Below are 25,700 nucleotides of genomic sequence, written 5' to 3'. Positions count from 1 at the left end.
GGTCTGAATGTACCTAGGAAGCGCCAACTTCTGTTTGCTTTTCATGACATTCACCACCCTGCATTGGTTTTGTACACTGCTTTGTTCTTGATTGTAATGAAAGGAACTGTAGGACTTAGGACTGTAAAAACACCTTTACTGAATATGTACAGTCCTCATTGTATCTTCGCTGTAAATGTACAGTCTCTTACACTGTAAACCGCTCTGAACTGTTTGTGGTACTGCGGTATATAAAATAAAGTTATTATTATTATTATTTAAAGAAGAAGAGCGGTTAAGGGTAGGATGGGGTTTATTCAGGGTTATCGGGTACATCGGGTACATCGTGACGTCTGTGACCTTTTGGTCTGACGTCATTACGTTACCGTGTTAAATAGAGGCTGTGGCCATTTTGGATATGATTGAGATGACTGATAGTGTGTGTTGAACAAGTAAGTAAGAACTGGTAGCCTTGAAAGTTTGTAAGGACTGACTTAGATCTTAAAGAGTAATTCTTATATAAAAATTTCTTTGGTTTTTTACAGCAGCTTGTTATACGTGGAAAATAGCCCTGAAGCAGTAGACAAACATTCAAGTCTACGAAACGCTGGCCACGTTGGTATCGCATGATATACGAGTGCTGTCTAAAAATGAAAGCTAAAAAATGAAAGCTAAAGCTAAGTACTTTTAAAATATATGATTGATAAGTACTAAATGTTTAACAACCAGTTTAAATTAGAAGAGTATGAGTGACGTCAGCTTGATCTTTAAGGAAAGAGTGTAGACACCTGACTTATTATATCAGAGGAATTAGAATTTTAAAACAAAAAAAAGTATTAAGATGTGCATTAATTAGAAATAGAAAATAATAAATACTAAAAATTAAAAAAAGAAATAGTTATACTTTTTAAATAATATTATAAGATATTTAGAATACAGGATAGCACATAGGTGGGAAGGAGACCGATGATTGGAGCAAAGGAGCATATAGCCACGTTGAATTTTCGGTCTGTGAAAAATGACTGTGCGTGGGCTCCGTTACTGAGGTCTCCCCCTAAGTAGAATTTAAATACCGGTGGTTTACACCTTTTCGTATATATATGGGAATGTTTAGAGTATAAATATTGTTTATTCAGGAGACCCATTTGAAACGTAAATATGACCATCTGGTCCGTCATAAAAAGTACCCCTATGTTTTCTTGGCATCTGATATTTCTCTGGGCAAAAAAAATGGGGTGGGCATCTTTATAGCACATCACTTAGAGCCTGAAATTCATGAAGTAGTCAAAGATAAGCATGGCAGATTTTTGCTTCTTAAAGTTTCCATAGCACAGGAGCTTTATATGTGTGTTAATATATATGCCCCGTCGGGCCAGCACTCCCATGAAGATTTTATAATACGTCCCTAGCAGGGAGATGGGTCAATAGGAGGAGCATTGCGCAGGATTTTTATTGGACTTCAAAATCAAGGTGACTCCTGCCAAACACCAAGACCAGGGCAACATAGCTCCCACCTTAATACTATTAAACAAATCAGTGAGGGGTCGAGCCAATAGAGTACTAAAGCTTTTGTAAAATCTATTTGTAAATCCATCCAACCCCGGTGCCTTTCCCAAGGGAAGGGTTTAATAACTTGTAACGTTTCCTCCTCTTCTATAGGCCTAGACAACATCTCACCCTCAACACTAGAGAGACCAGGGAAATCCACTCAATCAAGATACCCATCAATATCCGCATCTGATGCCACCATCTCCTCAGTTTAAAGTTTAGTATAATATTGCGTGAGAATCTCCCCAGTCTGGCCAGAAGTCCTATAATCTACACCATGGGATCCCTGTATACGCGTAATATGATTTTGTTTTCGCTTACTCTTAAACCTGTGGGCCAATAACCGGCTTGCCCTATTACCAGTCTCAGAGAATTCCTGTTGCAAAACCTGAAGTTGCTGAGAGATATAAGATAGGTGTTGGCACTTGTGTGGTGCCCAGGACTCCTTTGAGCATATCTGGTGGCAAATCAAGCGATTATTGGGATATGATGTTTGCTCTGATGTCCGATATCTGTGGTGTGATACTGGTAAAACATATGGGTTGTGCCCTGTTGAATATGAAACTGGTGGGAGTGCCTCTTAAGTTTGCTAAACTGATAGCGACAATTGTGACTGCTGCACATATGGTCTCAACACCATCCCAGGCTCAGGTGTTCCAAAAAATGGCATGTGTCTTCAGTATGTCCAAGCTCACAGCTATGAAACATCACAGACTGTTGCGGATGTTGCAAAATTGGAAGCCCTATATTGATTGGTGCGACCATTAGCCTGCACAGGACTTTTGTATGTGTGTGGAGGGGAGGGGGAGGGATTGCTTGTACTGTCTGAAGCTATGTTGCAGTGCTTGTTATGTTTGTTTGGTTATGAAAAAATTTTCAATAAAATAAATTTACAAAAAAAATAAAAAAGGTTTCCCAAAATATCAGATCCTTAGTTGCACATTGTCACTGAAATAGACCCCCTTCTTTTACTGGGTGCTGATAGTATTGTGTACAACAGTGAATAAAATGTCATTTTTAGCTGCTCATAAAGCTGACAGTAATTGATGAAAAATACTAATTTTTGGCAGTCCAACATAACTTTTTATGCTAGTTTCAGTGATACTTGTATGAACATCATGGATATAAAAGCCCTCTTTAAAATATTTGTTCAAAGTGTTTCTTAAAACTTGTCACAGTTTGTTGTGACAGATTTTGACCAGTTTATCAGCTGCTATAACTCCATTAGCAAAAGTAAATACAGACTTCAGATTTTTATCCTAGATTATCTTTGCACTGGACATCACACTATCAAATTTGCTGCAATTCAGTATAGATAGCTGCATCAGAACATTCCTTCAAATTTTGCACCATTGACATAAGGGCTGGAATTTGTCAAATTCAGGATCAATTATAAAAAATAAGAGTCTGCCTAAATCTTTTTCTAGCTGGTTTATGGTTTATTAATCTTCTTCTACCATTCATTCATTTTACTGGTCCAAGCGAAATATTACTCTTACAAAAATGTATATTTATTTTGCAATGCAACTCTTATTAAAATATAATTTTGCTTAAAAGTGTAGGTTATTTTGTGTGCACGGCCCATGATATACACATATCACAAAGCTAGAAAATATATATGAAATAAGTGTTCAGGTTGGTCCATGGTGGCTTTGCCACTACTGGTTTCTAAATGAGCAAACCAGTATCCCTGTAGCCATAGTGCCACATAAAAGCCACGGGTGGGTTTCTTTTCCGCAGGTTTCCAAGCTTATATGTGGGTTTCATTTCCACAGGATCCCAAACCTGATTGTGGGTCTCTTTTAGGATCTCAAGCCTGCATTATTTGGACTATTTGAGTTTTCGTGAAGCTTCATTAATCTGCATCTGATTAATTTCAGGAAAACTATACTGCCAACCAGAAGTCACTGATAGAGCTGGAGTAACTGCAATGATATGCTGCTCTGGAGCCCAGCAAGTATCACTTCTTGAAGGCCAATAAAAGGAACTTGCTGGACATGCAGATGCATAAAGCTTATTAAGGCATCTCTCTGTTCAGTGGAGGTTTCACACATGTTTCCAGTTCACCACTCTGTCATAAATACAAGCAATATATTGCCCTGGCTGAAGGTCTTCTACTAGAATTCCTTCATCATTATCACTAATCTTGGCTAACCTCTCAAAAAACTATATATAGGGTTTCCCACTCAAAATATAAAAAAATATATAGGATATAGTCCAAAAACATCTATTAATTACAGTAAAACATCACAGAAGTCAAACAATGAAATGTGTATATATGTGAAATGTTCAGAGTCCAAACCTCCTGCATACAAGCCGCTACAGAGATTTTAAGGGGACCATCATCACACTTCTATGTCCTTTTCCAAAAACATACGAATTCGTGGGAACCATTCAGGAAGCCACTTAGCGCCAAGCAACAACACCAAAGCGTGCTCCTGCTCAGTACCGCTCAGCGGCTGAAGCCAGAACTCGCGGCAGCGACCGACCAGTTTAGCAGCGGGGCAGGAACGCGGAAAGCTCGCTCCTGCCCGCTATACCTCTGGACCACCAGGGATTCCAGCGGCAGAGGAAGTACGATGGTCAGGGAGGGGGGACAAGGTGCAGAGTGGTTAGAGCTACAGCCTTAGCATCCTGAGATTGTGGGTTTGAATCCCGCACTGCTCCTTGTAACCCTGGGCAAGTCACTTAATCTCCATTGCCCCAGGTATATTAGTGGGAGCCCGCCAGGACAGTTGGGGGAAAAATGCTTGAGTACCTGAATAATTTGTAATCCACATCAAATTGTAGGATATGCGGAATATAAATTATATAATGATAATATAAACACAGCCCGGTGGAGGCCTACAATAAGTCTGGTGGGGGGCAGCTGGGCGCTGGCCTGAATATAAACTGGGACCCCCATTTTTGTGCCAGTTTTTTGGCCCAAAAATTCCATTTTTTTATATTTATACATAGTACGGCACAGTATGCTACTTACTATGTCAACACAATTCACAATAAAATATCTTAGTAGGCAGCATAAGGGTGTAAGCGAATGTGGAATACCTAGATAAAAAAGGGAAATAGGAGTTAGTTATTTTACTATTCTTAACGCTGTTAAATATATTCAAGCTATATTTATACACCACCTTGGATAAATAGTTATCATAAATATAGTTAAAAATAATCCTAATAAGTAAATCAGGTCACCAAATCTACAATTAGCAAATTTATAACATCGTGAGGAAGAAGCATTGTATTTAACAAGTTCTATACTTCGGTAAATGGGGATGTTTTAAATTTAAATTGTTTTACTGGAAATTGCGTGGAACTCTTAAGATTGAAGGTATATGAAAATCTTAAAATATATTTCTGAATTAACTACTAAAGAAACTACAGGGTTTATTCATAAGCCAATGATAAATTTATTCAGAAATTGTGTTCCAGTAGTTTATTTGCCCAGCCCTGAACAAGGTTTTGCCAGTGTTTTGTCTTTGCTAGCCAGTGACTGTTGACACTTGGTCCTTGATACAGTAACATTTTCCATCTTAAAGAGGGGCTGTCCGGCTTAAGCGAGGAGTGCACATTCTGCCCTGGAGCCAGCTGGAATTACCAGCAGTGGAAACTATGCTATAAGAGGAGTTGATAAAGCAGCTGTTATGCAAAGCTCAGCTGGTTTTTCCATCCTCCAGAACAACAAGAAGAAAAAAAAAAGTCAGAGTTAATTAGCATAGAAAAACTGATTAAATGCTGACGTCATGTTTTTCTAGGCTGGACCCAGCCTCTGTCCCTGATTGCCCCAGTACATACAGGACTCTGGAGGAATTTGCTACCTCTCCATATGATCTAAAAAAGGGGTGGCATTAGCCTGTGGGAGGGACTGGAGCTGTGCCTTTATAAACGCCACTTGCAGAAATCACGACTTGTTAGATTTTAGCTGGGACTTTAAAACTTCCTACTATACTCCTGATTGAATCTGCCTCAGGCGGAGGCACACACAGAACAAAAATGCATTTTAGAAATTATAATTACAGTTTTGGCTCCCTGATAGCCTGTGTTGCAGAGAGTGAGCTCTTTGGTCAGAGCGAAGCCACGGTAAGAATTGTTTGCCTACATTTTATTTTAGATGAAATCTTCAGTTATCAGCCCTCATTCTGAGTGAGTGTGTTATGATTGTCCCATAAACTAATCTGTAATTGCTGAGGCAAGAGTCAGTAGGAAATAATGGCCTGAAAGGGAGTTTTGAGGAAGTGCAACAGAGTTAAATTTAGGTGGTTGGGTTTTGTTTTTTGTAAAAATTCAGTTACTAAAGCTTATTCTTATACAGGCTACAGTAGTTTATGCATTATGATATTTGTTTCAGACTGTGAGAAACAAAATAAATGTGAATTGAAATAGTGAATTGCTTTTTTTAGTGGTATGTAAGACTTGTATGAATGTCTAGCTTGTTCTGATTTCTGGTATCTGACTACATATTGGAAGAATGAGCTACTGAAATCATGCTGTAATACTGCAGTGGTGTAATGCTGGCTGAGAAGTTGAGAACACAGCACTATTTCATCAAAGTTTTTATTTTTTCCTCTGACTGGAATTTATGGATTTTTTGTATACTTGAGCTGATATTGTAGCAGACTAATGTCACAGTAGGTCCTGGTCCCCTCCTACCCTTCCCCAAGCAAAACTCAAGCCCTTTGCAGGGCCACACTTTGGATTTGTAGGTTCTTGGAGGGCCGCAGAAAAAATAGTTAATGTCTTATTAAAGAAATGACACTTTTGCATGAGGTAAAACTCTTTATAGTTTATAAATCTTTCCTTTTGGCTAAGTCTTAATAATAATATTGTCATTTATAACTAAAGAGACGTATGATCAAGAAACTGTTTTATTTTACTTTTGTGATTATGATAAACATACCGAGGGCCTCAAAATAGTACCTGGCAGGCCACATGTGGCCCCTGGTCACAAATTTGAGACCACTGCTATAGACTAACAATAGACAGAAGATTTATGGGCCCTTTTACTAAAGTGTAGTAGGTTTTGCAGTTACTACACATGTAAAGTAAAATTAACATGCACAGAGCACCCAAGCATTAAACATGACAAGAAACCACAGCAGCATTACCCATTCCTGCCCACCCCACAACAAGGACTTGATCCCCTCCAAACCAGTGACACCTCTCCATTGGCACTATTTTTGATTTTGGCTTCCCATGGGTAGGAGGGGGTTGGGGGAGGGTTGGCTGGAGGGACTGGGTTTAGGGAAAAGGGTGGACTGGTTATACCTGGGCCTGTGTTAACAGGGGTGTCAGGGCTTTCATAAGGTTGTTAGGTTGTTGATGGGAGAGGGGCTTGGGGCTGTGTATTGAGGCTTTGCTGAAGTATAAGGGAGCAGAGGGTGCTTTGGGACTGTGTCAGGTCTGAAGCATTGGGAGGGAGGGAGAGAGAGCAGGGATAAATTATGTTTCACAGCCATACCACTGGACTGCTGGTAGTGCAGCCTCCTCTTTAGGTGGTGGTATGTTCAGTTGTGATATTGATAGTCATGACAACTACTGAGCATTGTGTCCCCCTATTTCCAAAATCATGCTTATACAGTTAAATGAACTATATAAAATTTGCTCACTGGTCTTTCTTTTGAGTTTGTACAAGGGGTCACTGAAAAGTTCTCAGCCCAACCAACAAAGTTGAGACAGTCTCCTTCGAGGGCTATATATACTTAGCTCAGCAATTATTCCACTTTTTTTGTTCTGTCGGAAAAATATGGAAAAAAAAAGTGGAAAATTGCTGGACTAAGTGTATAGCCCTTGATGGAGACTGCCCCAACTTTGTATATCTGTCCAGACCTATTGTTTTGAATTAACTACAGCTAGTTTACGCTGCCTGGCTCTTCTCTCTGAATGTTTACCATAAAAATATACCTCTAGATCAGGGTTAGGAAATTCCGGTCCTCGAGAGCCATATTCCAGTTAGGTTTTCAGGATCTCATGCATATTCATTGGTGAAATCCTGAAAACCTGACTGGAATACGGCTCTTGAGGACTGGAGTTCCCTACCCCTGCTCTAGATTATTTTTTCCTGCTGATTAATCCATTGTGCAAAAAATGATGGTATTCTCAAAGCAATAGGTTATTTTTATTAAATAATAATAATAAAGCACTAAACTTGGTGACCTCTCTATTTTGTTCCGTTTATGAAGGTGGCTGAGTGTGTGTGCGCTATTTTTTGGCATGCAAAATCAAACCATGGTACCTTGATTTATTAAACCTCCAAGAATGCTGCTATAATAATGATGATGATTTAAAGCATACCTAAAAATGAAAGTAGGTGTTGCCGCTTGTCTGACAGGATGCCAAGAGATGGATGTTCTGTGGGATTGTGATTACTAAATGAAATAATATACAAACTAAGTTTAAGGTGGGTTTAAGCGGAGGACAAGACAGCAGCTATAACCAAAAAATTTTAAGGGCTCCTTTTACTAAGGTGCATTAGCGTTTTTAACGCATGCAGCAGATAAGCGCGCTAACCCCGTGCTATGCGGCTAGAACTTAACGCCAGCTCAATGCCCTAACGCACCTTAGTAAAGGGAACCCTAAGTGTTTACAGCTTTGTTAATGGGAATGTAAAATTATTCTTTTGATTTTCAGGCCAAATTTGAAGCACTTTTTAGAAGATATGACCAAGATGTGACTTTTCAGTATTTTAAAAGCTTCAAGCGAATACGAATAAACTTCAGTAACCCCTTATCAGCAGCAGAAGCCAGAATCCAGCTGCATAAAAGCCAGTTTCTTGGGAAGGAAATGAAGCTTTATTTTGCACAGGTAAGCATAAGTGGGTCCCTTTGATTCTGTAGTAGTCCATACTGTGAGTGTTGAATGTATATGATGCTAGAGATGCAGACTTCCCCACATCTTTTTAGTACTTTGCAAATACTGAGCTCTGCTGCAGAACACTTCCGGGTTCCAAGTAGCAACAAGTACATTAGATCTGAATCATCTAAGGCCCAACTCAGTTACAAGTGCTTCTGTGGTGTTCTGTGGAAGGCTCAGGTTTAATGGCTGAGCTGCTGCTTCTCAGTTCATCTGGAACTGCGATGCCACTGAGCCAGCGTTAACAAGTCCTGGAAGGGGGGAGATGAAGAAAATAGGGAGAGACTCGGTTATTGCTCAACAGTGACAATTAGTATTCTATATGAATTGGGCTTCAGAAGAATTTGCAGTTTGAGACCCTTAGCTGATGAAGTGTTTCAGTGGCTTGGCAAGTTAGAAAGGTGATTTTAAAACATCTGCCAATTTTGATGATAATTTTGATGCTGCAGCCCAGTAGAGCCTGGTTTTATTTGAGCTGAAAGTTCAGAAGTTCAAGGGGAAACTGCTAGAACAAAAATTAACTCCCCCCCCCAAATCCCACCCACCAATCACCGAGTAGTACTAAATTGTCCTTGTAATCACAAAATAAATATACATAGCATAAAAACCAGGTTAGTTTGTCCTATACAACATACTTCTATGTTTTTTATATATCTCAATTGCATGCCTTACTGTATGGGTATACTTTTCATGGACAAAGAAAAGTTATTTAAAAAGGGAGACCACAACAGATTTCTTAGTGTTATGTATGATGAGAAGTGAGTGTTGTATTGGTGCTTGAAGATTTTGGAAGATTTGGTTTTCAAATTCCGTTCCCTCCCCCCACCCAGGCACAGATTAGAGTTACGAGGGGCATTCAATATTTTATATACTCGAGCATGAAAGAAAGTAGCAAGTATGTTGAAACAAGTCTGTACATAGCGTGACATGTCTCAGGGTTACTCATGCACAATTGCGGCTCGGTGCAAGTCTAACATTCCAAGAGACAAGATGTCAGGAGAGCCCTCATGCAAAGCAAGTAAGAAATTGCTAGATTTGGAGCACCGTTCAGTTATAAAATTTCTCACAATAGAAGGGGAAAAGCCAAAGGAGATCCATGAATGCATGACTGCAGTTTATGGTGAATCTGCCCCATCAGTCTACAAAGTAAAATTGGAGCAAGCAGTTTAAGTGGGGTAGAGAGTCCATTGAAGATGACCCTCACACTGGCCGTCCTGTGGAAGCAACTTCCACAGAAATGTGCAAGAAATTTGAGAATTTAATTTTGTCAGACAGACAAATTAAGGTTTCCCGAATAGCTGAAGAAATGGGCTTCTCAGCAGATGCAATTTGGAAAATAATTCATTAAAAGATGGGCATGTCCAAGATGGGTTCCAAAAATGTTGATGCCACGTCAGAAGGCCACGAGGCTCCAGTGCTGTCAGAAGAACTTAGAGATGCTCTGTGAAGACCAAGTGAATTGTTTTCATCCTTTGATCTATTACAGAGATCCTGAGTCCAAAATGGAGTCAATGGAGTGGAAGCACAAGTCATCCCCCACCCCAAAAAAATTTGAGATAAAATTCTGCAGGCAAAGTTATCACCTTTTTAAAACATGTCTCTACTCTCCAAACCATCACAGCTCAACAGTTAAGGTGACTGTTAGGTCACATCGCATCAACAGTTCATGTAACCCCATTTGCACAACTACATATCAGGGCTACTTAATGGATGCTAGCCTCTGTGATCGCAGACCACAGACCTGCTCTCTCAATGTCTCCAGGTCACCTCCCCACTCTGTTGCTCTCTCCAATAGTGGTTACAAACCACCAATCTTTCCAGACATCTCCTATTCCACATTCCTCCACATCAGAAGATATTAACAACAGATGCATCCATGTATGCATGATGAGCTTACCTGGACAGCCTTCACACTCAGGATTCCTGGAGTCCTCAAGAAAGATCCCTTCATATTAATCTCTTGGAGCTCCAAGCCATCCGCAGTGCCCTTCACACCTTTCAAGATTGCCTCCTGAACCAAGTAATTTTGATCAGAATGGACAATTAAGTAGCCATGTACTACATAAATAAGTAACGTCTCTTGTCCTTTCTGCCAGGAGGCGATACAGATCTGGTTTTGGCGATCCCATGCATCATTTTCCTAAAAGAAGTTTACCTAGCATGAAAATAGAATGCTCTAGCAGACAAATTAATTGGATTCCTTCAACCTCAGACTATATTGCATCACTCAGACTATGTTGCATCAAATCTTCTTGAATTGGGGAACTCTAGAAATAGATCTGTTTGCATCTCCCAACAATCACAAACTTCCACACTTCTGCTCCTGTCTGTACTCAGACTGTAATCGGATGCATTTCTTCTGGACTGGAAAGACAAGTTTCTATATGCATTCCCTCCAAACCCTCTGATAGGAAAAACTGTTCAAGCAGCAACAGGAACCAACCACCATGATTCTCATAAGTCCATGGTGGCCGAACTCAATGTCAAGGAACCAGTTCCGCTACAAATCTTTCCAACTGTCTTGACTCAGAATGAAGGATCCCTTCTTCATCCCAGTCTACAGTCTGTTTCTCACAGCCTGGTTCCTGGCTTCCATCTCTCTGCTCTAGTGTCAGCCATTATAGACACCACCAGGAAAACCTCCACACAATGATGCTACCAGTTCAAGTGGACACGATTTACCCTCTGGTGTCGCCTGCAGGAATTATCTCCAGACACATGTCCTTTGTCATAAGTGCTGGATTACCTTCTCCATCTGTCCGACACTGGTCTAAAAACCACTTCAGTGCATGTCCATCTTAATGCTTTTTCATGTACTTTTGAACAACAAACCTCTGGCTACAAACCTGTTGGTTTCTAGGTTCATGAAAAGGCTCATAAATTCGAAGCCTCCAGTCAAGCCTCCTACAGTTGCTTGGGACCTAAATGTTATTCAAACCATTTTGATGAAACCTCCATTTGAGCCTCCTGCGACTACACTACTTAAATACCTCACTTGAAAAGTAGTCGTCTTAATTTGTATCACTTCTGCGTGCCGAGTTCGTGAACTGCAAGCACTAGTATCTGCTCCACCTTACACAACTTTTTATTATGATAAGAGTTGTTCTTCATACTCATCCAAAATTTCTACCTAAAGTATCTTGGATTTTCATCTCAACCGGTCTATAGTATTACCTGTATTCTTCTCAAGGCCACATTCCCATCCTGATGAAGTGGTACTCTACACATTGGACTGGGCACTAAAAGCCCAGGGCTCCAGGAAGTGTTTGCTTTATTTTCTGTTTTCTGGTTTGAAGCTGTGTGAAGCTGCCAGAAAGTTACCTGGAACTTATAGTTACTTACCTGGGACTAAACTTAAGTTTATTCACTGGACTTCAACTGGTTTCCATGAACTATTTGTTGGAAGAAGAAAAGCCAGTGAGATAGTTTTTGTGGTTTTTTTCCTTGTTTTGGGTGAATTAAACCTGTTGCATTTGTCTGAGCACGTGTTGGCTTATTATTGTGAAGCCAAGGAGTTTAGGGTCTCCCCCTTTGGGAGCCGTGCCAGGGTTGTGCTGCCACCTGTCGGCGGCTTACTATCTGGATCGAAAAGGCCTCACAGAACTACTACCCAGCTCTTCCTCTCTTTCAGTCCCAACAGACTAGGAACTCCTATTACTAAGAGAACTATCTCTACATGGTTAGCAGATTGCATCTCATTTTGCTATGGAAGGTCGTATCACAGCACATAAAGTAAGAGCAATGGCAACTTCAAAAGCTTATCTCCACTTCCATTAAGGACATTTGTAAAGCAGCAACCTGGTCCTCTATTCACATTTTCACATCCCATTACTGTCTGGAGACTCATTCCAGACAGGAGAGTCTGTTCAGCTAGACAGTTCTGCAAAATTTATTTTCTACTTAGATCCAACTTCACTCCATCCTTTTCATATCAGCTAGGTAGTCCCATATGTAAAAATATGCTGCCTGCTTGTCCTGGGATAAAGCACAGTTACCTGTAACAGGTGTTATCCTGGGACAGTAGGCAGATATTCTCACAACCCTCCCGCCTCTCCTAGTTGGCTTCTTAGCTTGTTTACTGAACTGATGGTCCTGTGAGCCAGTGTTGGGCAGGAGGCACTCTTGCATGCATTGTATGGGCGGTCTCAAGACTTCTAAGAAGTGACAGTACACTTTTGCACTTTCCATTCTGGGCTCTGTGAATGACCAAGTTTATTTAAGATTTGTTAATCTGCTTATCAAAAATTTTAAGCAGGGTACATAGATATAAAATTGATGTTTTACATATTAAATGACAAAGGCAGGCGTACATTAATATATAATAGGATAGGGGCGGGAACATGCATCAGTGAATAGGATAGAAAGACATATATGGTTAGTACAATAGTAAGGGGTCCCGTCTGAGAAGATCTGAATGTAAAGAGTTATAAATCAAAGGCATCTTTAAATAGGAAAATCTTTAACTTTGAATTAAATCGTTCTAGTGAAGATTATTTTCTTATATGGATTGACATAGAGTTCCAAAGTTGAGGAGCATTTACTGAAAATATAGATGAGCGAGTCGTGTCATAATTTATGTGGTGCAGTGAGGGAATCGACAAAAGATGTTGGGTGTTTGATCGGCGTGATCTTGTGGGTGTATAAGGAATTACGAGTCAGTCTATAAATTATCCCAGGACAAGCAGACAGCATATTCTCACATGTGGATGATGTCATCCACGGAGCCCGAATATGGACAGCTTCGCAAGCAGACTTGCTTGTAAAACTTTAAGAAACTTTGTGAGTGCCTTCCCGCCCGAGGTAGGGCACACGCCTCCTCAGCATCTCCTCAGTTCTCAGTTTTCTGCAGAGCCGAAAAGCCACTCGTTTCGACACTCTGCGCTAGACTTAGTTCTACTCTCTTAGTGCCTTCTCTCACCACGGCTCGTGTATTTTTCTTTGCAGGGTCACTGTGTTTTATTTGCGCGTTTCTTTAAAAAATATATATTTAGTTTCTTTCTTTACTTCAGTGGGGCCTATGTGCGGCTTCAGCCTGCAGGCTTCGATTTTGCCACACCCGTGTTTCATTCCACTTCCGGCCGGTCTCAGGATTACAAAGTGTAGCCTGACCTCGCTTGGAGTCAGGCACCCGCTGTGCTTCCAATGTCATCGAGTCCAGAAACCTTGAATCCAGCTCATTTTTCTTCGGGGTCAAAATCTTTAACCTCGACCTCAATCAAATCTCCCTTGATCGGGAAATCTTTGTCTTTGGGGAGCTCAGCTAATTCTTCCACTGGGACACTGTTATCCTTGGTGTCTCCATCAGCTATGATAGCTCAGCCAACCTTTACAGATATGCCACCTCTAGAACCAGTGGGTTCGGTGGGTATGGGAGATCTCCAGGACATGTGTCTCGAAATCGAGGCAAGACTCTCCCTTGAAGTCATCTTCCTCGGAGTCTATAGCCATACCAATTTTACCAGCTTCAGTGGTCTCGGTGCCGGCTTTGCAGAGTATGTTGGAACTTATTTTGCATCAGGAGCTTGGTAATATGCTTGCCAAATTCACAGCTGCCTCGACCCTGCTTCCTGCAGGCCAGCCTGAGCATTCGGCAGTAATACAAGGAGTCAAGTCCTTGAGAGTGCCTCGAGAAACATCACCACATTCTTTCCAAGAAGTCAAGTCCTTGCGAGTGTCTTGAGAAAAACCAACACACGCTAATAGTACAAGGAGTCGAGTCCTTGAGAATGCCTCGAGAAACACCAACACACTCTATAAAAGGATCTCAAATCCTTGTGAGTGTAACTTCTTAGTGGCTCAGACAACCGTGGTTCTCCCTTCTGCTTCAACTCAGCAGCAGAGAGCTACTACTTCTACCAGTTTTTCCCTCTCTGCTTACACAAAGTCAAGAGTCTTCACATCATTCCAACCTGCAGTCTCTACACCTGGCAGCTTGGTTCCTCTCAACCTAACTGCCACTCTACAGTTTTCTCAATCTGTAAAGGACATTTAGAGGCTTCTAGGAAGCCTGCTACTAAGCAATGTTTCAACCAGAAATGGACTAGGTTTTCTGCTTGGTGCACCATTCATCACAAGGAGCCTCAATCTACCTTCTTGTCTTCAGTTTTGCATTACCTATTGCACTTATCTCAAACAGGTCTCAAATCAACATCTATTCAAGTCCATCTTGGTGCAATTGCTGCTTTCCATCAGCCTATGAAGGGAAACCCCTTCCTGCTCATCCTGTGGTTTCCAGAGTTATGAAAGGACTTTTTCAATGTCAAATCACCTCTCAAACCGCCTCCAGTGGTTTGGGATCTCAATGTTGTTCTTGCTCAATTGATGAAACCTCCCTTTGAACCAATGGCTTAGACTCATCTGAAATATCTCACTTGGAAAATGGTTTTTCTCATTGCTCTCACGTCTGCTCGTAGAGTCAGTGAGCTTCAAGCAGACCCACCTTTCACAGTATTCCATCATGACAAAGTGGTTCTCCGTGCTCATCCTAAATTCTTACCTAAAGTAGTTTCAGAATTTCATCTCAATCAATCCATTGTACTTCCAGTTTTTTTTCCAAAGCCTCATTCTTATCCTGGAGAAACAGCTCTTCATACTTGGGACTGTAAGTGTGCTTTGCTTTCTACTTCCAAAGGACTCAGCCACACAGATCTGCTCCTCAACTTTTTGTCTCCTTCGATCCAAACAAGTTGGGACATCCAGTTTCCAAGAGAACCATCTCCAACTGGATGGCTGCTTGCATCTCTTTCTGCTATGCTCAGGTCAAGTCACAGCCCACAAAGTTAGAGCCATGGCGGCATCAGTAGATTTCCTTAGATCAGGGGTGCCCACACTTTTTTGACTCGCGAGCTACTTTTAAAATGACCAAGTCAAAATGATCTACCAACAATAAAATTTTAAAAAAACACAACGCACACTGTACGCATAAAATTGTTAATTATCATTCCTATTCCGGGATTTTTTCAAAGCGGTCAAAGCAGATGACTCTATGTACTGTCACCTCAGTAACAACCATACAAAAATAGACAAATACCCCCCTCCCTTTTTACTAAACCATGATAGCAGTTTTTAGCTCAGGGAGCTGCGCTGAATGCCCAGCGCTGCTCTCAACGCTCATAGGCTCCCTGCGCTAAAAACCACTATTGCAGTTTAGTAAAAGAGGACCATATTGTAAAATATAGACAGCAGATATAAATTCAGACACATTTCGATCACTAAATTTAAAATAAAATCATTTTTCCTACCTTGTCTGGTGATTTCATGAGTCTCTGGTTGCACTTTCTTCTTCTGACTGTGCATCCAATCTTTCTTTCAGCCTGTATGCTTCCTCTCCTCCACACCTCATTCCCTCCCCCAACTTTTTCTTCCTCTCTCCCTGACCTTTCTTTCTTTCTCTCTTCATGCCCCCTTCTTTTTTTCTGTTTCTCTTCTTTCCTTCTGTTTCCCTGCCTGCCCCCTTTCTTTCTTTCTCCCTGCCCTTCCCCAAGCCACTGCCACTGCCATCGGGGAACAGGACCCAAATGCCACCAATGGATAACAGGCCCCAAAGCCGCCGCCCCATGCTCTCTCTGCTTTGGGCCGATCAATCTTTCTCTCCCTGACATCAATTCTGCCGTTGGAGAGGAAGTTCCGCCCAGCCAGGCAGCGATTGGCTGGCCCGAACTTCCTCTCCGACGGCAGAATTGACGTTGGGGAGAGGAAGATTGATAGTCCCGATAGATCGTCAAGGCAAAGTGAGTCCTGGATGATCGACTCACTTTGCCTTGGCGAGCTACCAGTCGATTGCGATCGACCTATTGGGCACCCCTGCCTTAGATCCACTCCTATTGAAGGAATCTGCAAAGCTGCCTCTTAGTCCTCGGTTCATACATTCACCTCTCATTATTGTCTGGATTCTTTTTCCAGACGGGATGGCCATTTCGGCCAGGCAGTTTTACAAAATTTATTCTCCTAAATTGGCAACACTTCCACCATCCCATTCTGGTTAGCTTGGAGGTCACCCACATGTGAGAATATGCTGCCTGGTTGTCCTGGGATAAAGCACAGTTACTTACCCTAACAGGTGTTATCCAGGGACAGCAGGCAGCTATTCTCACAACCCACCCACCTCCTCTGCTTGGCTTCTTAGCTAGCTATCTGAACTGAGGAGATGCTGAAGAGGCGCACACCCTATCTCGGGCGGGAAGGCACGCACACGCAGTGTGGCAGTCACAAACTTTCTTAAAGTATTACAAACAAGTCTGCTTGCGAGGCTGTCCGCATCCGGGCTCCATGGATGACATCACCGACATGTGAGAATATCTGCCTGCTGTCCCTGGATAACACCTGTTACAGGTAAACAACTGTGTTTTATTGTGGAACAGAGCCCTTATTGTATTAGAGAGCATGCACATAGTTTAGTACTATTCCAAAACTTTTCAGATTTCATAAGAACAACGGGGTCAAAATATTTTTCAAAACTTTACAGTAGGATTGTGGCCAAGCCTGGATTTATGCCTATACCTAATAGGGCCACTGTTGAAAGATGGTCCCCTTCTGACCACCCACTAAATACCTTCTACTCCAAATTGAATTCTTCAGACTCTCAGATATGTCACCCGTGGTTCAACAATTTTCATAACCGCTAGCTTTACACATCAAATCATCACCGGGTCGCTCTTAAATATTTGGTTTTATGTTTAAAGGTTTTTAAGGCTTCTAAAGTTTTTACCAAATAACCATCAGATATACATTTCTATTGCATTCCTATTTGCATGCTTAATACTTAGCTTAGGTGGTGAGCATCTTGATAACAGCATTTTAGGTGGTCGCGTGTCGTGGAAATTAGCATAAAGGGATTGTAGCCCTGAGGAAACCCCTTAAGGGTGAAACATGTCGGCGCACTTGTCCCTTACTCTCACCACCTAAGCTAAGTATTAAGCATGCAAATAGGAATGCAATAGAAATGTATATCTGATGGTTATTTGGTAAAAACTTTAGAAGCCTTAAAAACCTTTAAACATAAAAACAAATATTTAAGAGCGACCCAGTGACGATTTGATGTGTAAAGCCAGCGGTTATGAAAATTGTTGAACCACTGGTGACATCTCTGAGGGTCTGAAGAATTCAATTTGGAATAGAAGGTATTTAATAGGTGGTCAGAAGGGGACCATCTTTCAACAGTGGGTTGCTACACACCTTCTATAGAACATAATTTTATATGCTGGACATTAATATACCTAATAGGGCAACACAATTCTTGGAAGAAGATCACAGCACCTTGTTATTTGGTTTTTATTTATTGTTATCATTAGAAAAATAACTTAAACTTTTATAATACAAAAGTGTGTCAAAAATGTGGAACCCCTTTGCTCCAGTGGCTGGAGTCTGCAGCAACATGATAACACTTGTATTCTTTCCCTTGATAAGGCATGCTAGTGCCACAACCGGTTGTATTTCTCGTTTGCCCCTTCTCAAACTCTGTCCATTTCATCCAAGTGCTGTGTTAATAATCACTCTCGTAATATCACAGTGGCTGTACTGTATACCTGTGGCTAGATCAAAGGCTGCCCATTGAGTTTGGGTGTATGTTTTTTGTTTTTGATCTAGTAGTTCCTCCTAGCTCCTTGGAGCCAGTGTTGAAATTCTGGTACTATGAACCTTCATTTGCAACCACCTGAGATTTTAAGCGTCCCATTGTCCTAGTCATGTATTTGCAGCAGTGGTTCTCATGGATCATCTCCTTTCAGAAGCCTTAATCATAAGCTCTAAATCCAGCTATCAGGCATTAATGAATACAGTAATGCTTCCCCCTCCTCCCAGGGCTATGAATGCTGCCTCTGCAGCATCTACACTCCTGACTAATCTGATCTACAGAGACCCTAATTTTGGGTTGTGATCCAAAACCCTTATGGCAGCATGCAACATTACCACTTATCCATCTGGCTATTCCAGCCCTTTGAGGCTTAACTAGAGTAGGAAGTAAGATGGTTCAGCATTGCTGCTTATTATAAGGACACAGAGCAGCACAGGGGCTGAATTTGTACAAGTATGAAACTTAAGGCTTAACTTCAAGCTGCTGCCCATTCACACTTGGAAACATTCTTAAAACAATTATTTTACAAAAGTATTAAAAGACTAAGAATTTCTGATTAAGTTTTTAACTCAGTCTCCTTTCTTCTTAGACTTTGCACATAGGTAGCCCACATCTTGAGCCACCTAAACCAGAAAAACAGTTTTTGATTTCTCCACCAGCCTCTCCTCCTGTGGGATGGAAACAAGTAGAAGATGCTACGCCAGTAATCAACTATGATCTTCTGTATGCCATCTCTAAGATGGGACCAGGTAAGCAGTATTCTAATAATTATTGCACATAGAGCCATTCTGAATGAGCCTTCAGACTTTTAAAGTGAATTTAGAAGTCATACTCAACATTGAGCATTTCTAGGTCTTCCTTCCCCCCCAAAATAATAATGTTGCTTATATGTATGTTTTGTCTGCATACACTCTTTCTCAAACCATTCAACCTAGAGCAACTAAATTTTCAGGATAGGTTTACCTATATAAAAGCTAGAAACTGAAGTAATATTTTACCATAAAATGTCAGGATCTAAACCAGAGGTCTTCAAACCTTTTAAACCAAGGACTACATTGGACCTTTCAGATCAGTGAAAGAGCAGAAGATTTAACTGAGCAGAGGAGGGGCACCCTCCCCCCACAGAGGGCATATAATCCTTTTCCTGCAGTCCCATGTTGCTGAGGATCTCTGGTGCAATCATTTGGTGACCCTGGTAACAGTCTTGCGTTTCCCCCACTAATGATACAGCTTCTTTCAGATTCTTTTCCACTCTCTTTCCTCCATCCTGCATATCCTGTCTTGCTCCCATAGTCCAGCATCTCCTCTTTTTTTCTATCTATCCCCTATGATCCTGAAAGTCATCTTTTTTAGATCCCCCTGCAGTCCTTCAATTTGCCTTTAACTATAGCAGTTGTGGCAGCAATTCACAATTGCTCCATCCTTCCCCCCTCTCAACTGACTGCTAGAGGTAAAGGCAAGTTGAAGGACCATGGCAGGGTAGGATGGGGGGGAGTGATGGAATGGAAGCAGTTTGTCTTGAAGAGCACCAAGTAGATTAGGGGATACGGGTCTGTGGGCCATAGCTGGGAACCTCTGTTATATACTAAAATTGGAAAACATGAAGAAATTTAGAAAGAAAATGCTTAAGCTATATAATTTATTTATTCATTTTATTGTTTCTGTTAGAATTTTTTTGAAATATTATTTATGTTCCTAAAAATAAAACAGGGGGAGTCTCCTATTAAATATATCACATAAAAAAATCATGTCTCATATGTTCACTAAAATATAATATGATACTGTAGCCCACTTTTTGGGAAAAGAGAGATATACAAAGAAATGCAATTAGGAATTTAGGCCCTCAGTAAAATTTCCTGCCGCGGCCCGGGATGCTAAATGCCCCGATGCTGCTCCAATGTTCATAGGAATTCTGTTGGAGCAGCGTCAGAGCATTTAGTTCTCCAGGCCATGGTAGAAACCTCTATCATAGCTTAGTAGGGAGGGGGGGTTAGTTTATGAAAAAAACATACTATATAGTGGGTAAACAATTAACCTGTATTTAAACTCGTTACCATTTCTAAGGGGAAAGTAAATTTTCTAACTGAATAGGTTTCAGGAAAATATATTGGTTACCATTCAAAGAAATCGGGCGTTTACATGGAAATCTCAGTTAAAAAGTTCTCCCCTTTGCCAAAACTTTATCTCTCAAAACCAAAAACTATTTTCTCCTGGCTTGGGCAGCTCTTGCCACATAAGAAAATCTGTATCCTTTGATATCAAATGTTAAATTATTTTATTTTAGAAATCATAAAAATACTGTACACTATAGTATTTATGTTCTTAGGGCTAGATTCACTAACCTCCGATCTGTGTCCGTTTGCATGCAGGCCGACGAATTCACTAAAGGCCTGCATGCAATGGAGACGATTGTTGGCACCCCACCCCCCCCCCCATCCAGCCAACTGCACGGATCGCTAAAGACCTGACAGTAGTGACAGGAGAAACTGCCTCCTGTCACTGCTGTTGGGGCTTCTGCCGTCTTTTTAAATGTTTTTTTAATCGAGCTGATATTTTGTAATTGTATAAAATATTTTCCAATGCAATAGGTATGTCATGCTGAACACTAGGGTAATTTCCCCAGGCTCACGAGCTGTGCAGAAGGAATCCACTCCAGATTTTCAATTCGTACTCCTCTACATAAGGACTCTGCTGCCCCTTTCAGTTTTTCCTTATGCGTGCAAACTGGAAGGAGTCTTTCTGATCTGCTCTGCATATTTCTTTTTTGTGTGTGTGTGTTTTTAGCGGTGTTTGGTTTTCAGTGCTTAGAGCTCTCCAGTTCGAGGAGGGGGGGAGCTCTGCATGCTTGGAGAAGCAGACTGGAGGTCTGCTGCAGCTGACTGTCCAAGCCCTCTGTGATACCTGTGGGCCAGCCTGCAGAGACTTTTGTAGAGCTCAGGGTCCAAAACCCCTAGAAGCTTTGATTGATTGTTGGTGTGCAGGGGCTTGAGTGCAGGCTCACTGGGACTCTTTAAGGTGCCAGCTGTGTTTCTCCCCCTCCCCCCTTTTTCATGTCTGTGGGAGTTTGAGGTTCAGTCAGACATTGGTCCAACTGCTAAACCTGAAGATTTCAGCATTGCAGGAACAATTCCATTGAGGCAGTGATTTCTTCTCCCAGATCCAGCTACTTTTAGAGCTGAAGCAGGCTACAGCACAGGTCACAGTGATAAGGCTGTTACAGCCTGAGAGAAAAATTGAGGAGGGGGTCTGAAAAAGATGGTTTTAAATGTTTCTGCCCCTTCCTTTAGGGTTCCCAACCTCTAAAATCCCTCTTTCTGATTTTTGTTTGTTTGTTTTAATTAAGCCTTTTTGGTGCCAGAACGCTGCCTTTGCGGCCAGCTTGGATTTCTAGATTATTTTTCTTTCAAAGTTCTCCAGAACCTTCAAAACTGCTCGTTTTGTCTCAGAACTTGCAGAGATGGAGTCCTCAGGCTCTTTTATCCCTAATTCATGCCAAATTTGCACTGGATGTACGCTGGAAGAGCGCCCTTGCGCCATGCTGCATGCCATGCTGCATGTGAAGGGGGGGCAGGAGCTTCAGGCTTAGCATCCCCTTAGGTCTCTAGAACTGAGGAGACATTGGAGGGCCTGTCTGCGGGAGAAAATCACTTCCAGAACCCTAGAATAGCGGCTTACCTAAGCATAGGAGCATGGAAACTGCGGAGCCCAAGAGATGCAAGATGGCGTAACCTAAAGGGAACTCTGCACTGCCTAATACAAAACCAGAATTTGAATTTGTTAATCTGATGTGGAACACTTATTTGGATGGCCAAGATCCACTGGAGAGGTCTGGCAGCGATCCAAGGGCGTGCAAGGGGGATTAGGCTTCCAGAGCATGCCTGTCTTAGTTTCAGAGGCTGGCTGGGATCTGGTGGACCTTTCCAAAAGATACTGAGAGGCTGAAGGGGTCTCTCTGTATGCCTCTGCAATCGCTGAGTAAGCATTCCATGCTGGGAGACACAGAGTCAAAGACAGAAGTGAGTATGCTTGATACAGTGGTGGCCCTCGACCAGGGGGATGTCTCTATGGTACATCAGTTGTTTAAGCCATCATCCCTGCTAGAGCTCATTACTGACTCCCTGTGGGAGCTACAGTTAGACTGTATCCGCTCCATGCTCTATTCTGAGTGGAGTGAGATATCAGTCCACGTCTTTTTTTCCCTGGCATTCTGATGAGAGTTTTAGTCACGGAGCATTAGCCGGCTCATTAATCATGGATTTAGCATTTTGCTAAGACATTGAACTGCTCTGCGTTCTCCTTCCCCGACCCTGATGAAATAATGAAACGCGTCGGTGGGGATTGAGCCAGACCCAGTTTCTTTTATAAAAAAAAGCTAAGTAATTGCTACTTTCGCTACTATCGCAATTATACTATATAAAAAATTGAGCATAAGCACTTTATAATTTATTGAATAATATATAAAAGAAAACAAAAGAAAAAATTACACACTAATTGGTTCCTATGAGGACAGCTACCATACGCTAAAACTGTGTGGCAAACTGAGGAACTTGTGTGTAGTTTCTTTAGAGCTTTCTATTCAAACTTATTACTTTGGTGGCTAGTTTAAGTCTATATAGGGCTGTCACCTGCTTTGGTACAAACTGAAGGGGGCAGCAGAGTCCTTTGGTGAAGGAGGAGGAATTGAAAAGCTGGAGTGGATTCCTTCTGCACGACTCACAATCATGGGAAGATTACCCTAGCTTTCAGCATGGACACACCTTATTTACTGGATAACATATTAGCAAGGTATGAATCTAATCTTTTTAACCCTAGTTCCTCCTACCTTCCTGTAATAAGTTTCTCTCTCTTAAATCTAAAGGAGAAAAATATGAACTGCATGCAGCCACTGACACTACTCCTAGCGTGGTGGTCCACGTATGTGATAATGACCCTGAAGGGGAATTGGAAGAGGAGCAGGAAGGAATGCAGAGACCCAAGCCAAAAATTATCCAAACACGGAGACCAGAATACACATCTCTTCACTCAAGCTGAAGCAGACCTGGCAGGCAGCTGCTCTGAGCAGCGATGTATTACTCAGAGAATCAGTACGATTCATGGCTTAGGTGGCAGCAGTGGTAGCGGCAGAATTTCCAGTGTTATTTATAAAATTATAAAAGGGAAAAATGCACAGGAAGTTTGCCTGTGTTTTATACACTGCTTGTCCATTAACTGTATGGTGCCTGAGATGACCTGGACTTCGATCAGCCAGTGAGAGGGGATACTTGGGCAAAGGATGCTGGGAAATGTCAAATTCTCAGAGGCATATCCTGTTTGTTTAATTTCTTTTCCATGTTCCGTAGGCTGGTTGTTGCTTAAAGGAGAGGGAAAATCTTTCTATATATTGTATTTATATATACTTATAAGGTTCTGTATGTAGACATCTACTTGAAGGTTAGACACACTGTGTGACAAATAGCTGTAGAGACAGAGAACAAAAAATGGAACTGTGCAGATATTATTCCTTACCTTTCAGATGATTTTGTGCATGTGGCGGGGGGAGGTGTCGAGAATTAGATTAATTTTAATTATATATATTATTTAAATTCCCTCCAATGTATTTATTATTCCTTGACCTCTCTGATACTGAACTCCTTGCACATGGTAGCTTTTAGAACACATGCATTCCATGTCCTGAGTGCCACCTTAAGTAAAATGATTTTATTTGTTTTAGACTCTGTAAAGGAACTGACACCACCCGTTTTGATCACTTAAAAAGTTTGACCAGAAGCGGGTTCCCTCGTTCACAGCCAAATCCTCTTCCTGGAGCAGCCTTTTGTATTTGTTGCACACACACACATTGCCGCCTAACAAAGAGGTTGTTTTCAGCAGATATTATTGGGAAACAATCTAGATAACCTTGTCAGATAAAGCCTGCATATGTACACAAATGGACATGTTGGTTGTGGAATAATCTGTTCTCAACACAAATGCTATTATACAAAAGCATCTTGACCAAGAAAATGTGAAATGGGTATAAAGCAGTGCCTTTTCCCATTGGTTTCTGATGGGGGTCATTACAGTATCTCAACGTGTATTTTTTTTTTTTCTCTAATATTCATATGTGCACTGTGACCACTCAGCCTGTTTTATTTTTGTCTGTGTAATCTCCATACGAAGGTGTGATAGTAGTGCTGAAAAATGACAGGATCCCATTTGTGTACGCCTCGAGAGAGCTTGGGAATTGGCTTTGGTGAGTCTGTGGTAACTCTTTGTATTATGTTTACAAAACAGCCAATGACAAACAGCTTGTGAATCTGTGTTCAGACTAGAAAACCAATTTTGAATTAGCCTTTATGTATATGAGATGTATCTGTATTTCCAAATAATAAAACTACTTTGTAGTAGATTGTTTAACAAGTTGGAAAAATGTGATTCTGTAATGAAAACATAATTTTGAAAGGTAAGCATATGAAGTAAACTCAAAGCATTTTAAAACTGCTCATTAAAGACAGTGTCCCCTTATTGTAGTAGAATGGCACGGACCTTACTGAGTGCCAGTGAATGGCAGCATTTCAAGTTGTTTAGATGACCAGTCTCAAGAGTTCAACTAAAGCCGCCTGCCTAAATTTACAGAAGACTACTGATAGTGCAAAAGAATCTCATGGAGAACGGTTGTGAATTGAAGACAGGTATACTGTATTCTAGTATAATAGGATTAACTATTGTTAACTAGCTCTTACCACAATAAATGTTATCCCAGGACAAGCAGGCAGCCTATTCTCACATATGGGTGACGTTATCGACGGAGCCCGGATGCGGACGCCTCACAAGCAGACTTGCTTGAAGAAACTCGAAGTTTTGAGTCGCCCGCACCGCGCATGCGCGAGTGCCTTCCCGCCCAGCACAGGGTGCGTCTCCTCAGTTCTCAGTTTTCCACGGAGCTGAGAAGTCCGTCTTTGACTCTCTGCGTTTAACTTCGTTACTTTGTGCCTTCTCTGAACCGCGGTTTGTATTTTTTTTCCTCACGAATCGCTGTTCTTATTTTATTTCTTTCATTTTTAGTTTTTTGTTTTGGTTTTTTTTAGTTTTTTTTCTCTTCCATCCGTTTCCGGGGACAGGCCGCTCAGTCGCAGCCCGAGGGCTTCGATCTTGCGGCGGCTATTTTTACTTCTATGTCCCGGCCTGTCATGGGCTTCAAGAAGTGTAGCAAGTGCCAGCGTGTGATTTCTCTTACGGACCCACACCATCGCTGCCTCAAGTGCCTTGGGCCGAAAATGCCATGATGTCTTCTAAAGTCCTCAATTATAATTTTCAGTTTATTACTTATTTTGAATTCCTCATTTCTCTCTTACCAAAGTTCTTGACTTATTTGGATACTCAAAAGCACTTTGAATTTCAAGAAGTCCTTGCTTCTTTATCTCAACTCCGATTGCATCTCCTCCAGTCATCTTATGATGCCTTTGAGTTGTCTGCCTGAGCAGCTGCTTGCTCTGTAGCTATGCGTTGCCTTGCCTGGCTTCGTACCATTAACATGGACCCTAATCTTCAAGACCGCTTGGCTAATATTCCTTGTGAAGGCATTGACCTCTTTGATGAATCCATCGAGGCAGTCTCCAAGAAATTGTCTGACCATGAAAAGTCCTTTGCTTCTATTGTCAGACCTAAGCCAAAGCCAGCTCCTGCCAAACCTGCACGCCCTGCTCTTATCTGTCAGTGGCGTTTTGCTCTGAGGACGGCTCCTTATAATCACCCTCCTCTTAAGAAATAGCAGCCTCAG

General features: G+C 41.5%; 1 protein-coding gene across 4 annotated transcripts in view; it reads left to right on the top strand.

The window, feature by feature from the left end:
- RCAN1 (regulator of calcineurin 1) overlaps window positions 1-24,341 on the top strand; it is a 103,592-nt gene extending 79,251 nt beyond the window's left edge. For 2 of the 4 annotated variants that reach the window (XM_033947920.1, XM_033947918.1), the window contains exons 2-4: window positions 8,152-8,325; window positions 18,534-18,693; window positions 22,803-24,341. In XM_033947920.1, the coding sequence (XP_033803811.1) occupies window positions 8,305-8,325; window positions 18,534-18,693; window positions 22,803-22,975 (354 nt within the window). In that variant the 5' untranslated portion in view covers window positions 8,152-8,304 and the 3' untranslated portion in view covers window positions 22,976-24,341. Of the gene's footprint in view, window positions 1-524; window positions 655-1,636; window positions 1,744-4,239; window positions 5,605-8,151; window positions 8,326-18,533; window positions 18,694-22,802 lie in introns of those variants that run through there. The other 2 variants (XM_033947919.1, XM_033947917.1) reach the window with 2 other exon arrangements.
- The last annotated feature ends 1,359 nt before the right edge of the window (window positions 24,342-25,700 follow it).

Source organism: Geotrypetes seraphini, chromosome 6 (genome assembly GCF_902459505.1).
Source record: "Geotrypetes seraphini chromosome 6, aGeoSer1.1, whole genome shotgun sequence".
NCBI classification, from domain to species: domain Eukaryota; kingdom Metazoa; phylum Chordata; class Amphibia; order Gymnophiona; family Dermophiidae; genus Geotrypetes; species Geotrypetes seraphini.
Note: the sequence above shows the minus strand (reverse complement) of the source record. Positions and strands in the feature narration are given on the sequence as shown.